The sequence below is a fragment of the Apus apus genome, chromosome 2 (genome assembly GCF_020740795.1).
Source record: "Apus apus isolate bApuApu2 chromosome 2, bApuApu2.pri.cur, whole genome shotgun sequence".
NCBI classification, from domain to species: Eukaryota; Metazoa; Chordata; class Aves; order Apodiformes; family Apodidae; genus Apus; species Apus apus.
In genome coordinates, this window is record NC_067283.1 from 93,806,712 (window position 1) to 93,820,445 (window position 13,734).

Below are 13,734 nucleotides of genomic sequence, written 5' to 3' on the forward strand. Positions count from 1 at the left end.
TTCAGTTGGTAGGTTACTTATGTTAAATTTGCACTTGAGTTAAAGTTGTCTCACATACAGCCATTTTAAGCTAGCGTATGAAAAGCAGAAATTAAGTTGTAGTCAAAAGTTTGTGTAATCAGTTGTTTAAATTGCTTTAAAAGAATGGAGATTGACAATCTTTAATTAACCTGATGATGTGTGTATGAAATAGTGAAATACAGCACAAATTTACAATTTTAAGTCCAATGGGAAAATCAGCTCTAGAATTATACTTTCTAGAGTGAACTACTATAATATCCACCATAAAAGAATAAAAGAGATAAATAAAATGAAACAAAAAATAAAATCCAGACAACTGGATATTTTATTCAGAGATTTCTGGGTTTGGTCAGCTGTGTTGTTTGTTGTGTTTTGTTTTTTCTTTAAGTTAGTTTAGTCTTTAAAATTTGAGCATAGTGTTCACAGCTTTTTTTGTATAGTTCAGATATTAAGAATGTGCAAAACCTAGTTACCCAAGGAGTAGTTTGAAAGAGAGAAGAAACAAGGATTATGGACCTTTATGCTGTGTACAGTGAGATCTGGAAGTATTCAGATTCCCAGCTCTATAAATAACCTGTTATCATTAGAAAGCTCTGAGTTGTTAAACCTCAACATCGAAATGGATTGGTGCTTGTCTCCCCCTTCCGCCTTTTAAGTTGTAAGTAATTTCTACAGCCACTTCTAGGAGCCATCAGACTATGGATTCATGGTCTTAATTAGCAATCTGTATGTGATGGTGAGTGTTGTGAAATCAGCTTCTAGAGTTTTTGTTGTGAATGAATTCAGGAGTGTGGAGATGAGGAAGGAAGATAAAATCAAGAAAACTGCCAAGTGGTGGTCGTTTGTTGTGGGGCTTTTGGGAAGTAATTAAGAGTACTTGTATCAGCAGAGATCTAACAAAGCAAGAGATTATTCAGAAACTGACATGTGGGGTTTAGTTTGTTTGATTGTGTCTATTCAAGTATGTCTGTATGACAGAATTCTAAGTATAGCTACTCATACTACCTTGTTTCTTATGCTTTATTAAATATAATGTAGTTTTTCAGTCTCTTTTTTTACTTTATATGTGTCTATTTAACCTCCTCCCCCTCATTCTTTTGAATTACCATTTTTAAATGCACAGCCTGGACTTCTCAGTGTGTAGTGGAAGTTTTCTTGGATTCTTGTGTACTGGTGTTAGCAGGGAAGGCCTGGCTAAGCCCATGAGCTTACCTTTGCGGACTATGCTATTAATGATTGGATTAGTGAACAACATATAAATTAAATTAAACTGTTCTTCGAGCTCCTTTGGCTTGACAAGAGTCAACTGTGTAAAAAGTTACTGTATTGGCAGGAACCTTTTTAAAATAAAATCAGCAACTTAATCCAATAAAGCGGTGGAAGATGCATTCCTGAGTGATCTTTTTTAGTAAAGTAATAATAAATACATACATACATACATATATATAGACTGGATCAGTCTACATGTTTGTTTGGCTGAGCAGCTTGTCTCAGGAGTGGACACTAGTTTATGTGTAGGGAAAAAGCATGAAAACAGTAGCCTTCAGTAGGAAGTTGCTGCTGTTTGACGGAAAAAAATATTTGTAGTGTATTTAATAAAACTAAAATTTTGAATATCTTTTTGCAGAGAATCAGAATGACTAAAAAAAGGAAACATCAAGAAGATTTCCAGAAGGTGAAATTTAAGGTTGGGAAAAAAAAGCCTAAACTAGAGAACGCAACTGATACTACCTTCAAAACAAAGGCCATACAAATTCCTGAACAACTTAAAGAAGATGGAGTGCTTCCTACACAAAATAGAAAACTTAACATTAAGGTATACAGTGACATTATTATGTTCTGAAATGACAGAAGATTACTTGTGATTTACCTAGGCTTACTGTGTTTACTAGTGTTTACAAAAATATTTATTTAAAAAGAAAAACAAACAAACAAAATGACAGCATAGTATCTGAACACAGCTTTTCTGTCCTTGACAATAAGTTGACCAATTATTCAAATTGCTGATCCAGTATATAATCCAGCGGAAAGGTTTTCAGCAGTGCAAAAGTTAAAGTTGCACACTGATTAAAGTATCTAGGATTAATGTTTGTTTTTTTTAAAGTCTTGGTTCCTAACTTAAGGATAGGATTTTCAAAGTAGCCTTCCTGAGATGATGTTTTTTAAAAATCATGTCTTTCTTTGGGTGATGGTTCTGCTTTCCTTTGTGTCATCTTCTGTCTCTTGCAGCTCTCTGCTTAAACTGAATAAAGCTGCTGAGGCTGAGATTGCTCTTGAGGACAAGCGTGAGAGGGCTGATTTTTGGTCATTCCTCTGTTAAGTCAGTGGGGCTGTGCATAAACTTAAAAATGTGGATTATCTTAATTACTTGAAGCACAATTCATGTTATCTTGCTTTTCCCTGAAATTGAGTTTTGATAATTGGTTCATTGTTACTCTTCAAACTAATCGTATATTTGTTCTGAACATACTATGCTGTTATGAACAGCAGTACATCATAAGAATAGATCTGTATTTATAAGTGTGTAAGAAAATATGCTGGACATAAGTGGACAAGTTTATAAAGAACATGAAGTAATACTTAGGGCAAGCATATGTGTTTCTTTTCTTTTAGGATCTGCTTTCACAGATGCATCATTATAGTCCTGGGGTTAAGCATAATGCACTTCTTGGGCTCAAAGATCTCCTGTCTCAGTATCCATTTGTAATTGATGCACACCTTTCGAGTATAATAAGTGAGGTGGCAGCTGTGTTTACAGACAAAGATTCTGGTGTCAGAGGAGCAGCTGTTCACCTGCTGCAATTCCTGGCTTCAAAAATAAGAGCAGAACAGATTGCTCCATTTTTTCCTTTGGTAAGTGCCCATCTCTCCAGTGCCATGACTCATATCAGTGAGGGAATTCAGGAAGATTCATTGAAAGTCTTGGATGTTTTATTGGAAGCATACCCAGCTCTTCTCACAGACCGCAGCATTATATTTTTGAAGAATTTTGTAGAGCTGATTTCTCACCAGCAGCTGTCAAAAAGACTCAAAAGCAGAGAGAAACTTTCCTGGATGCTTTCTGTTAACCCAAATCGGAGAGTAACTTCTCAGCAGTGGAGGTTGAATGTACTTACAAGGCTCAAGAAGTTTCTCCAAGCAGTGGTAGATGGATCCAGTGAAAAAGAGGATGAGGGACTTCAAGAACAGAAGGACAACCCTCGTTCTGTGAGGAACCCGATATGTATAAGTTGGAAGGTCCATGCAAATAATCAGCAACACATACAACTGTTCGAAAATGGTGGCTTAAGACCAAAGATGAACTCATCATTTAGACTAAGGTGAGAAAATATTTACTAATTTGGTACTTAATGTTGACTTTATAATGACAGTGTTAAACTGTGATTAGTTGCTGTTGAAGATAACTATTTAAGTTCTGTTGTGGGATTGTCCCTTAGCCATATTTTAGGGCATTTAGTGTAATGTGCAGTCTTACTGCAGTGCCTTGAAAACACAGAAATACTCGGGAGATAACTGTGCCATGGATTTATCATTAGCTTTCTTGTTATAAAATAAAAGCTTTATGCTATTTATAATAATTATTGAAGGCCAACTCCAGTGTTGGTTTTGGGTTTAGAACTAATGACTACAGGTTGTTGCAGGCAAATTTGTGCACGTTAAATGTAAAGTTTTTTTCTTACACTGCGATAATGAATGAATTTTTTTGTTTTCACTGTCATGAGTGTATAATAAGTTTAGGAGATTATTTTCTTTGAATATACTTCTGAAAAGGGAACAGGGTAAGATGTGTCTGGCTGTATGAATCATAGAATGGTTTGAGTTGGAAGGGACTGAGTTCCTGGTTCTGCATATTTTTAATTGATTCATCAGTTTATAGCTTTGCTATGAATAAAAGATGCATTTTCCAAGACATGTTGATGAATATGGATGAAAGTGCAGTGTGCTTAGTCACAGAAAGCTTTGGGGTTTTTTAGTAGTACTCTAAATAGACATGAGCTGAAGTTAAGAGAAACAACTAGCCATCTTTATTTCTTTTCCTGCTTTCCCATTCACCCACTCCTCAAACTAGAGGGGATACCATTTTATGGTACCTTTCAAACATTGGCAGTCTCGTGTGTGTATTACTATAGATGTTACATACCTGCTGATAGGAGATCTGGAACGGTGACTTGAAGAACAGAAACTGCTTACCTGTCACACAGCACTTGTAATCCATAGATAATCAAGGTGGTTTTAAGAGAAGCCACAATACTTGTTTTACTGCTGCCGAAGACTTGAGTATGGAGTATAAAGCAATTATAACAAAATAATTTAGGAGGTCAGTGGCAGAAAAGGGTATAAAGCTCATTGCCTAATCCATTGCTTTGTCCATCTTGTATCTTTGACTAAATGTAGTGCAGAAGAAGAGGTGTTCTCTTTTAATACCACAGGTATTTGCCTGAATTAGCAGGTGTTTTCCATCTTGGTTGTGGAGATGCACAAATGACCATTTCCTTCCTTCTCTCCTAGGCTTCTCCTTGGTAGATAGCGTATTAGTTGTGGTAAGTATAGGAAATGTATATTAGGCTAGGTGTCATGTGCTGCTAGTTCTAATAAAAACGATTGTTAGGATAGCGTAAGAGCTCATTCCTGACCAACAATATCTGCTGCAGTCAAAACTAGTTAGAAATAAGACAAGTGAAGCTCACTGGAGGCAGGGGAACGTGTTCAGTGCTAAGCACAAACCAGTCCTACGGACTTCATCTCTGCAGTCAGAAACATGCAATTGTGGACCACCGTCTATCAGAGCGTTCTTGTATTGTACCCTGAATGGCAGGCAGTGTGTACACCATGCCCTGTGGTAGCTGAAGATGTGTTGTATCCAAAGCCTAGGAAAATAAGCTTTACATCTGGTGTCACCTGAAATTGGATTCCACTTTTCTGAGGAGCTAGGTTTTGTTGAAACATCGTGATCCGCTTGTGGTTATAAATACTTTCAAAAAGGCACTTGCAAGCCTGAGAAGGAGCCAGAGGCACAGAAGGAAACATTGCTAGAATCCAAGGCGAGACTGGCAGAGCAAGCTGATGGCAGCAGAACAGAAGAATGGAAGGAGAAGGGGCACCTGCAGAAGGTACTAAAATATTCTCATTTTATTGCATTTGCACACATTTTGCAGAGAGGGCAAGTGTACAGTTTGTTTTAGTGGATAACTGAAATTCTAAGAGTGGAAGTTACTGTGGTGGCTTTTGTGTTTACCACTGAAATATTTTATAGTAATCTGAAGATATTTTATTCTCTCTGTTCCAATCCCAACGGTGGCCTTTTACAGGCCTTCCCAGGCCTCTGCTGTGGCCATTACTGTAAGTACAGGAATTACTTCCAATAGGAGGTGCAAAACACCTGTAATGCCTCTTGAGTACTTCCAAAATCTCAGATTTGGTGTTTTTGAGTAAAGAAATTAATGCACAAATAGTCAAGTCTTAACTATAGGTAATGAGTGGACTAAACCACAAGTAACTAGTTGCAGCATGTATGCATTGTTGGCCTCATGGGTAGTACTGGAAGTAAGTTTTAAATGTGTTCTTTAAAAAGTCACCTAATTCTTGAAGTTTCTGGATCTTTTTAATCTCACGAGTTCATTGGATAAGAATGGCACCTAATTGATTAGAACCTAGTGACTATAAAAAGGCATTTCAGAATTAGTTTGCAGTATTAATATTTAGTAAAAAGTGTAGATTCTGAGTTTGGAACGCTGGATAGTTCAGCAATGCAAATTTTACAAGTGTATTTTTTTCTGCTGTGTGCTAGGCCATCCTTCTGTGTGTGAATTAAAGATTACAGTGAATTAGGTGTTTATTAGAATGTATTCTCTGCCTGATATGCTGACTGCTGCTTTTTATGTCATTCATTTCAGGTGTGGAAAAATGGAAAGCCTTCACAACTTAAATGTGGTGATACGAAGATGTGATTTTTTTTTCTTTTTTTAACTGGAAATGGTGCTGAAGAAAAATTACAGAGCTTCTGTTTCTGCTGAGAAAGGGCAAAATGAAGCTACAGAAAAAGAGAATAAGACTTGAGAGACTGAAATGGAAGACTAAGCATAGTGAATAAATATGTATATGGTCTGACCACTGCATCAGATAGAAATGGAAAACACACTTCACTTGGTGTACCAAGTACTTCTACTGCAACTGCAAGTGCACACACACAAAAAAATAACCTGGTTTAGACCCTAAGCCATTAACTTCTAATGACTTTTTCTATTTTAAGCAGCAAAAAGTTTTCTTTATTTTCTGTTTCTTTTATGCTTCTTTGGCTTCCTTTTGCTGAATTTCTGTTGTCCTCTTACTGTCAAATGGCTGATATGTTACACGGTTTTCTTTTGTTTGTTCCTGCTTTATAAAAATACTGGAATTTTAAAGAAAGATGCCATCTTAAGGGGTACACAAATGTCTTGCAGCTCCCCTCAATAGTATTTCATAACAATACGAAGATAACGTGCTTTGTAGTGTTTCTGAGAGCTGCCTTACCATTTCAAAATTGTGAGAACAGGTACATGGCGAAAAGAGTAACACTTAGATTGACATGAACATTTCCCAGTTCCAGTGAACCTGTATTGGTAAGGATATTGCACTAGTCAAAGGCATACTGGACAGATTTACTGTAATACTTTGTCATAATCCATTACTGACAATCATACATTGGATCGTGTCCAGAAGAGGGCCATGAAAATGATCAGAAGGCTGGAGCACCTCTGCTATGAAGACAGGCTGAGGGAGTTGGGGATGTTCAGCCTGAAGAGAAGGCTCCAGGGAGACCTTATAGTGGCCTTCCAGTACCTGAAGGGGCTCACAGGAAATCTGAGGAGGGGCTTTTCACCAGAGAGGCTAGTAATAGGACAAGAGATAATGGTTTTAAGCTAGAAAAGGTTAGATTTATGTTGGACATTAGGAAAAAGTCCTTTAATATGGGAGTGGTGGATCATTAGAACAAGTTTCTTAGGGAGGTGGTGTAGGACCATCCCTAGAGACATTCAAGGTCAGACTTGAGGGGGCTCTGAGCAATCTGGCCTAGCTGGTGATGTCCCTGCTTATTGTAGGGGGGTTGGACTAGATGACCTTCATAGGTCCCTTCCAACCCAGTACATTCTATGATTCTGGGATTCAGTACTTTCTTACCCCTTTTGTTAACCTTGAGTATTTGAGGAGTCTTACCTTCAGAGATGGGGGCTTCTTTTGCAGAGGTACATAAAAGCCATGCTAAGTATTCTCGCCCAAACACTTCTGGTAACTGGGTGTAGTATCCATTCTGGCATGGATTGTTTTTCCATCCCTTATTTCTTAAAGTACTGAAATAGTTGGGTCTGTGTGTTATACTTTTATAGCGATCTTCAGGTGTGTGTTGCCAGCTTCTTAGGTTTCATGTACTGTTCAATGGGGAGATTTTTTTTGTGTTGCAGAAACAGATTGCTTGAATTCCAGAGCTCTGCTGTAATATCAGGTATTCAAAGAAACTGAGGACTACCACTTCAGAACTATTTCAGCCAATTACTGACATGTCAGAATTTTGGCTGTGTAGTCATGTCATGGCATAGCATTTACAGGACAACCTAACTTTTTCAGTAAGCTTATGGTCTTGATATCAACTGGCTTTTCCAAAGTGCACTTTAGAATTCATTGTGGTTATAAGTGGAAGATGGGATTTGCCTACTGTATCTTTCGGTGACTGAGTGCTAAATGTGTAATTTAGGACCATTCACCCTAAACTTTCAACAGCCTGGAAGAAACTGCTATCTTTGTTGCAGTGTCTGTGGCATAGAAGAGACAGAGTAACAAAAAAGGGACAAAACTGCCAAATTACATTGACTGCATGCATTGGTTGCTGGACTTAATGCTAAGCTTCATAAAATGTTAAGATGTCTGGTAGTTATAGTAGGTGCTAAAGATAAAACCGGTTAGGCTTCCAGAGATTTAAATTCTCTCCTCCATCTTGTCTTGCTTTACCTCTTTAATCCAATATGCAAGTAAAATATTTGTAAACAGGACTGTCTGTGGAAAGCAAGCAAATAGTTATTCAGATCTTATTGTTAGTAAAGAAAAATCACTTGAAGATTACTGAAGTAGTTAACAGAGGAGGTTCAGCACACCAATTTTTCTATATTACAAAGAATTATTATGAGAATTCCTTGCTGTAAGTTAGTTCAGGGGGTTCTTTCTTTAAAGAACCTTCATTTTAAAATGGATATAAATTGCCTACATTTATCCAGAAGCAATAGTTGGTCATTTTTGCTGATAATCCCTTTTGAAACATGAAGTGTGTTAAAATGGGGGGGAGTCCTTGCTTTTCTTGCTTTCTGGGTGGTTTGTTTCCTTTAAACCATGTATCTTCACTTTTAAAATAATTTTTGCTTAACTTCATGAGCAGATTATTTTAATCATTTTCCAGCTAGTTGCTCTGCAGAGCATTAATTAAACATCAGGTGGGAACTGAATTATTTTTTTTATTCAACTAATATGAAGAACAAGTTTGTTTATTATAGCTGGAGATGGTTCTTAACTTTAATAAACCTCATGCATTTGACAATACTTTGTAGTCTCATTATTGTGCTTCAAGGAGCTTAAGACTATTTTTTTTTTTATTTTGTAGTGCTGAATACAGTGAATTCTTAGCTGTTGGTTGATATCATAAAGCAAATAATATTTCTTCACTTTATAGATTTTACATATAAATTACTGAAATATTAATAAGTTGTTCTAGAAGCACACAAACTTGCAGGGAGACTGGAGAGCAGGTTTGTTGGAGATGGTTTGAACACCCTTTTTTCGTTACTGAAATAACCTGGCAAGAAAGCAAGGAAGCATTTAATGTATTAAAAAACCATAATTTTTCTTGTTCAGAAAGCAGGAAAAGGGGTATTGCTCTAATCTTTTCTTAAAGGTGTGATGTTTATCTCTTTTCCTTTTTTTTTTGCTTTTGTTGTTTAGGTCTCTGGCAAGTGTAATGGACAGTGCAGGAAAAGGCCTGTCCTCGGCTGAAAACTTAAAGAGTTTTATTGAGATAATAATTCCATTACTGATAGAGTGCTGGATTGAAGCATCTCTTGCACAATCAGCTCCCATTCTTGGAAACCTTTTGGAATCAGAATCTCAGCAGCTTATGCAGCAAGTGCTTAGTATAATACATTTATTGTGGAAACTCACAAAGCAACATGATGAAACGTACAAAATGGTAAGGGAGAAGTGACCCATGGGGTAATCATGACAGTTCATTTTGTTTTGGTCGAAAACCTAGTGATTTGGTGATTGGAAGTAGTGGAAATATTAAGAGAAAAAAGGCTTAGCTTTTGGATTTTGTCAAGTCTCTTACTGTAGTAAACAACTGAGCAGTGAGTTCACAGATAGTTTCTAGGAGGCCTTGACAGACAAAAGCTTTTGACACTGAAAGTAGTGTTGGAGGAGAGGAATGTTCTGTCTCTCAGATAACCTCTAGAATATAAATTTGAAAAAAGCATAGAATGGAGTTGTTTGCTCCTTTTTTGTGTATTGAAAATTTTATGGGGGCATGGGGATAGAAATGAACAAAACCCTAAACCCTTGGAAAAGTAAGGGATAATGCTCCTCTAAAGACCTCGCAAACTGGAAAAGAACACTTTCCATTCTGGCTATTGCAAGTAGTTGGAAGGCAGGTCTTGACAGCTCGTTGTTTTACCTGCGTATAGGACTGTAGGTCCATTTGCTAAACAAAAATCTACAGATAGAATAATTACTGGAAATAATTTGTGGAATAATTCCATTAGACCAGTATTACTCAGTGCACATGAGGGATGGACTCAGTGAGTCTGAACAAAACATGGTGTCCCACTTTCATCTTTCCTAGGAGGCCTCCTGGAAGCAGACAGAAAGCAGGTTGTTGGCCAGAGGAATACACATGGCAGCCTGTTGCCCCTAGCCTTTCTCTTTGGGGTGTTGCAGAACTGCTGCTGCCCTGAGCCATAGGGTGTCATCATTTCTGTTGCGTGAAAGGAGTGCTCCTGTGTCAAGTTGTAGCTGGTTTAGGTACAAGCAGTCGAATTATGACCTTAGGATGGTTTGAAAAAGAAAAAAATCTGATGTCGGTGAAACATTTTGGGGGGGAGCATATTGTAGTTTAGATAAACTGTTTATCCTGCTTTTCCTTTATAGTCATCTTTATGTATAAAATGTGTTCAAATGGCTCAATTAAAAAATGGAAGCTTCCCCTATTTAATAGCCCTTGGCTTACAGGCCAAAGTGATTATTAGAGACACTTTGTAGAACCACTATGACTATGCTGAGTGGAAACCGATTAATCTATGAAATAGTTTAACAGTCATTCTGTGTTCTTAATACTTGGGTGTCAAAAGGATTATTCTATCTGACCAATTGAATAACAGTGCAGGCTTTTCTTGTAAAAAATTCTGCCGGACAGTTTGTGGATTAGTGACTTTGAGTGTCTGCTGACCTGCCAATTAAATTTACTTGTATATATTGAAAATAATCCTTTTTTCTGTAAGGATAGCCTTTTTACTGTAAAATGTTTAGTGTCAGTAGGCTTTGAACTGCAAGTATGCTAATGACAGAGAAAGATTAAGGCAATGTCAGAATACATCTTAATGGAAAACTCAGAACAGTCCCTGCAAGTAAATGAGAGTTCACTTTGATTTGAAGTATCCTGATAAATTGATATAGAAGCATTTTCAATTCACTTCTGTAACTCACTTGGTTTCATATTGCATATACCCACAGCAATATGTGCTAAGAAAATGCACTGCTCCAGTTTGGATTAAATGTTGTTGCTCAGCCTCGGCTTGAGGAACCTTGAAGTTCATGCACAGGACTTTGCATTTATATCCAAAAGGAAATAGATAAGAAAATTTGCAAACAGAAGCTAAAATTCCTGTTTTTCATTGATTCCAGTAATGGATTTTGGAAGATGATTGCATTCATGTGTTTCACTCACCACCACATTTTCTGTCTCTGATCTGCTTTTTTTCACAGGAACTATGGCTCCGAGTGAATTACCTTGTTGATTTCAAGCACCACTTCATGCGACATTTTCCTTATTCTTTGCAAGAAACAGTAAAGCACAAAAAGAAAGATTCATGCAGAGGGTAAGAGTAAAATCTGTAATGTTACAGTTTTAATTTCACAAGATAAGTGAGACAATCAATGTGAATGTGCGTTATATGTTTTATCCAATATTAAATTTTCAATCTTGGAAAAGAAGGTGTCATGTATTCCTTTAGGATCTGTAGAGAACTTTTTATAGGAAGATACAATTGCTTTGAATTGAGAGGTTCAGTAGAAATTAAAATGCTGTTTGGAAGAAATGAAAATATTTTCTTCAGTGGTTGATTGGGAATTTTTTGTATTGTTACCTGGTGTTTTCTGTTAGCCTGACTAGTTTCAAAATTCTGCATGTTTTCTTTGGTTGACTACTAAATTACATCAAAACATAATTAAAGCATTTTTTTGACCCACCTGTACTCTTCTATAGTTGTATTACAGAGCTGGATAAATATAGCTAGGAGGGGATATGAGACACGTTGGGTCTGTCATGTATGGCAAAGCAGAACTGGTGCAAGAGAAGTCAAACTCACATATGTGTTTCTTCACTGATAGAGTGGGTGCATCAATTTTGTTCTTGTACAGAAGACTAGGAGGTTGTTGCAGCTTCCAGAAGTGAGTGTGTATTAATGCAAAGTCTGTTTTGGAGTCATTCTGTGTCATTACAGTCCCTGTAAAATACTGCTGTATGTACAGTGGGTATCAGCCAGTGTCTGTCTTGATTTCGAATACTTGCAAACTGTGCCACAGCAGGTGGAGCTGTAGTAGTAGAAGCAGCACGTTTTATACTAAGGGTCTACCAGTTGCAGGTGTACTTGAGGCTGAAATCCCATTTGAGAGTTTGACTGTTGCATTTCCTTTTCCTGGAAGGGCATGTAGATCAGAGGTACAGCATAGCTCTTCATGAAATGCTTTAATTTCAGTTAAGTCTTACCTCTTACGTTCATAAAGCCAAAAGATGTTTTGCTTTTCCAGGTTTTGACCTCAGCACCATTCCTTGAAACTGAAAGTCTCAGAATTAGTATTTAGGCAATGCAGCAGTCTTAGATTACAGATGACACCCAGACCAACCATACTTCTGTTGATCCTTCATCACTCTGTTGTGAAGCTTTGCTCCACTCCCGCACTTTATTGTTGGATACATGCAGGAGAAATAATAGCATTTTTATTGTGACTGTTACTTCAAGGCTTCTGGAAACCTAGCTTCATACCATGTAAATAAAAATAGTTGCTTTCGCTTTCCTTGCTTACTAATATAATGAGTAAAAGACCATTGTGATTATGAAAAATGTGTTTCTGATTCCACATGAGTTTGGAAAAAAATACATAAATGGATTGCTCTTGTGCCATTCATGTTGCTTTTTCATTGTGTGATAATAACAAAATTCATATGATTCTTACAGAAAAAACACAGAAGAGACAAACTAAACCCTTTCTTTACTGGTTTCAGTCACCTGAAAGTAGTGCTAGGCCAGATTAAAATTGTCAGTCAGGAGAAGTCAGCCATAGATACACAATTTAGAGCTTTGCTTGTTACTGTCACTGTAAGTATGAGAAATAAACAATTTGGTGGCAGAGCAAAAATTTTCAAGTACTCACATGTCAAATACGACTTCTCAAATGTATATTTGCTTTAAAACTTCAACACCAATTTTTTCAACATAGTATAATTTCTACCAAAGTAATGTATATTAAAATGCACAAAACATTTTTTTAAATGTCTCTCCTTTTGTTCTGCACTCCCCCTTAGCAACAAGTATTGTATGACATCCTCAAACAGTGTAGACCATCTTCTACTGAACTTAACCTTGTGTGACATAATGGTTTCACTGGCAAGCACTTCAACCCTTCAGACAGATTCTGATTGGCTGGACATGATACGGAAATTTGTGACAGATACTCTTCAGGATGGCAGCAAGCTGAATAGCAAGCAGGTGAACAGATTGCTTGGTGTGACTTGGAGACTAATGCAAATACAGCAAAACAAAGGTAAGATGTGAGTAGTTTCTGAAAAGCAAAGTTATACACTGACAGAGATCTTGAGTTATTCTGGTGTTTTCAGATCGCTTCATGTTATATCCTCAGTTATGTCATAATGCATTTTGTCTACAGTGGTACATTGAATTTCATGGTCAGTGCATGTGGCATCGAAAAATACTTGGTTTTTGGGAATGCTGTTAAATTCTTACTGTTGATATGCAAAACATTAATGTATTTGTGTATCTGTTTTCAGTTTTTACTTCTTAAGATGCTCCCATAAATGGGAAGATGAGTTTTTCTCATTGTAAAAAATAACTGCTAGGATGCAGAGGTGCATGATACATTAATATTCCAATCATTACTTAACATAATTATCATAGCTGGTAGAATACCTTTAGTATTGTCAGGTGACCGCTCTAGTTCTGTGATGACAGAAAATGCCAAGCTGTTTGATTTGAATCTTTTTCCAAGAGGAAACAAGTTTCCTGTTGTGACCTGCAGGACCAGCACAGTATTTTGGCTTGGCTTTTTTCTTTTTTTCTGCTTTTCAAGTACTACTTGGTTGTATTCCAGATGAGACCCTGGTAGACATATCTGTTAAGTGATTGATACAGGACTTATTTAAGAAAGGAATTTTTCAGTAAGTCTAAAGGTGGCAGGGGTCTCTTG

The 13,734-nt window shown here is 37.0% G+C and overlaps 1 protein-coding gene across 4 annotated transcripts in view; it reads left to right on the forward strand.

Moving 5' to 3' along the window:
* TEX10 (testis expressed 10) overlaps positions 1 to 13,734 on the forward strand; it is a 58,061-nt gene that overhangs the window by 1,663 nt on the left and 42,664 nt on the right. For all 4 annotated transcript variants that reach the window (XM_051609365.1, XM_051609364.1, XM_051609366.1 and 1 more), the window contains 5 exons: positions 1,649 to 1,837; positions 2,635 to 3,341; positions 8,986 to 9,229; positions 11,017 to 11,129; positions 12,836 to 13,074. In XM_051609365.1, coding sequence (XP_051465325.1) covers positions 1,658 to 1,837; positions 2,635 to 3,341; positions 8,986 to 9,229; positions 11,017 to 11,129; positions 12,836 to 13,074 — 1,483 coding nt within the window. In that variant the 5' untranslated portion in view covers positions 1,649 to 1,657. The remainder of the gene's footprint in view (positions 1 to 1,648; positions 1,838 to 2,634; positions 3,342 to 8,985; positions 9,230 to 11,016; positions 11,130 to 12,835; positions 13,075 to 13,734) is intronic.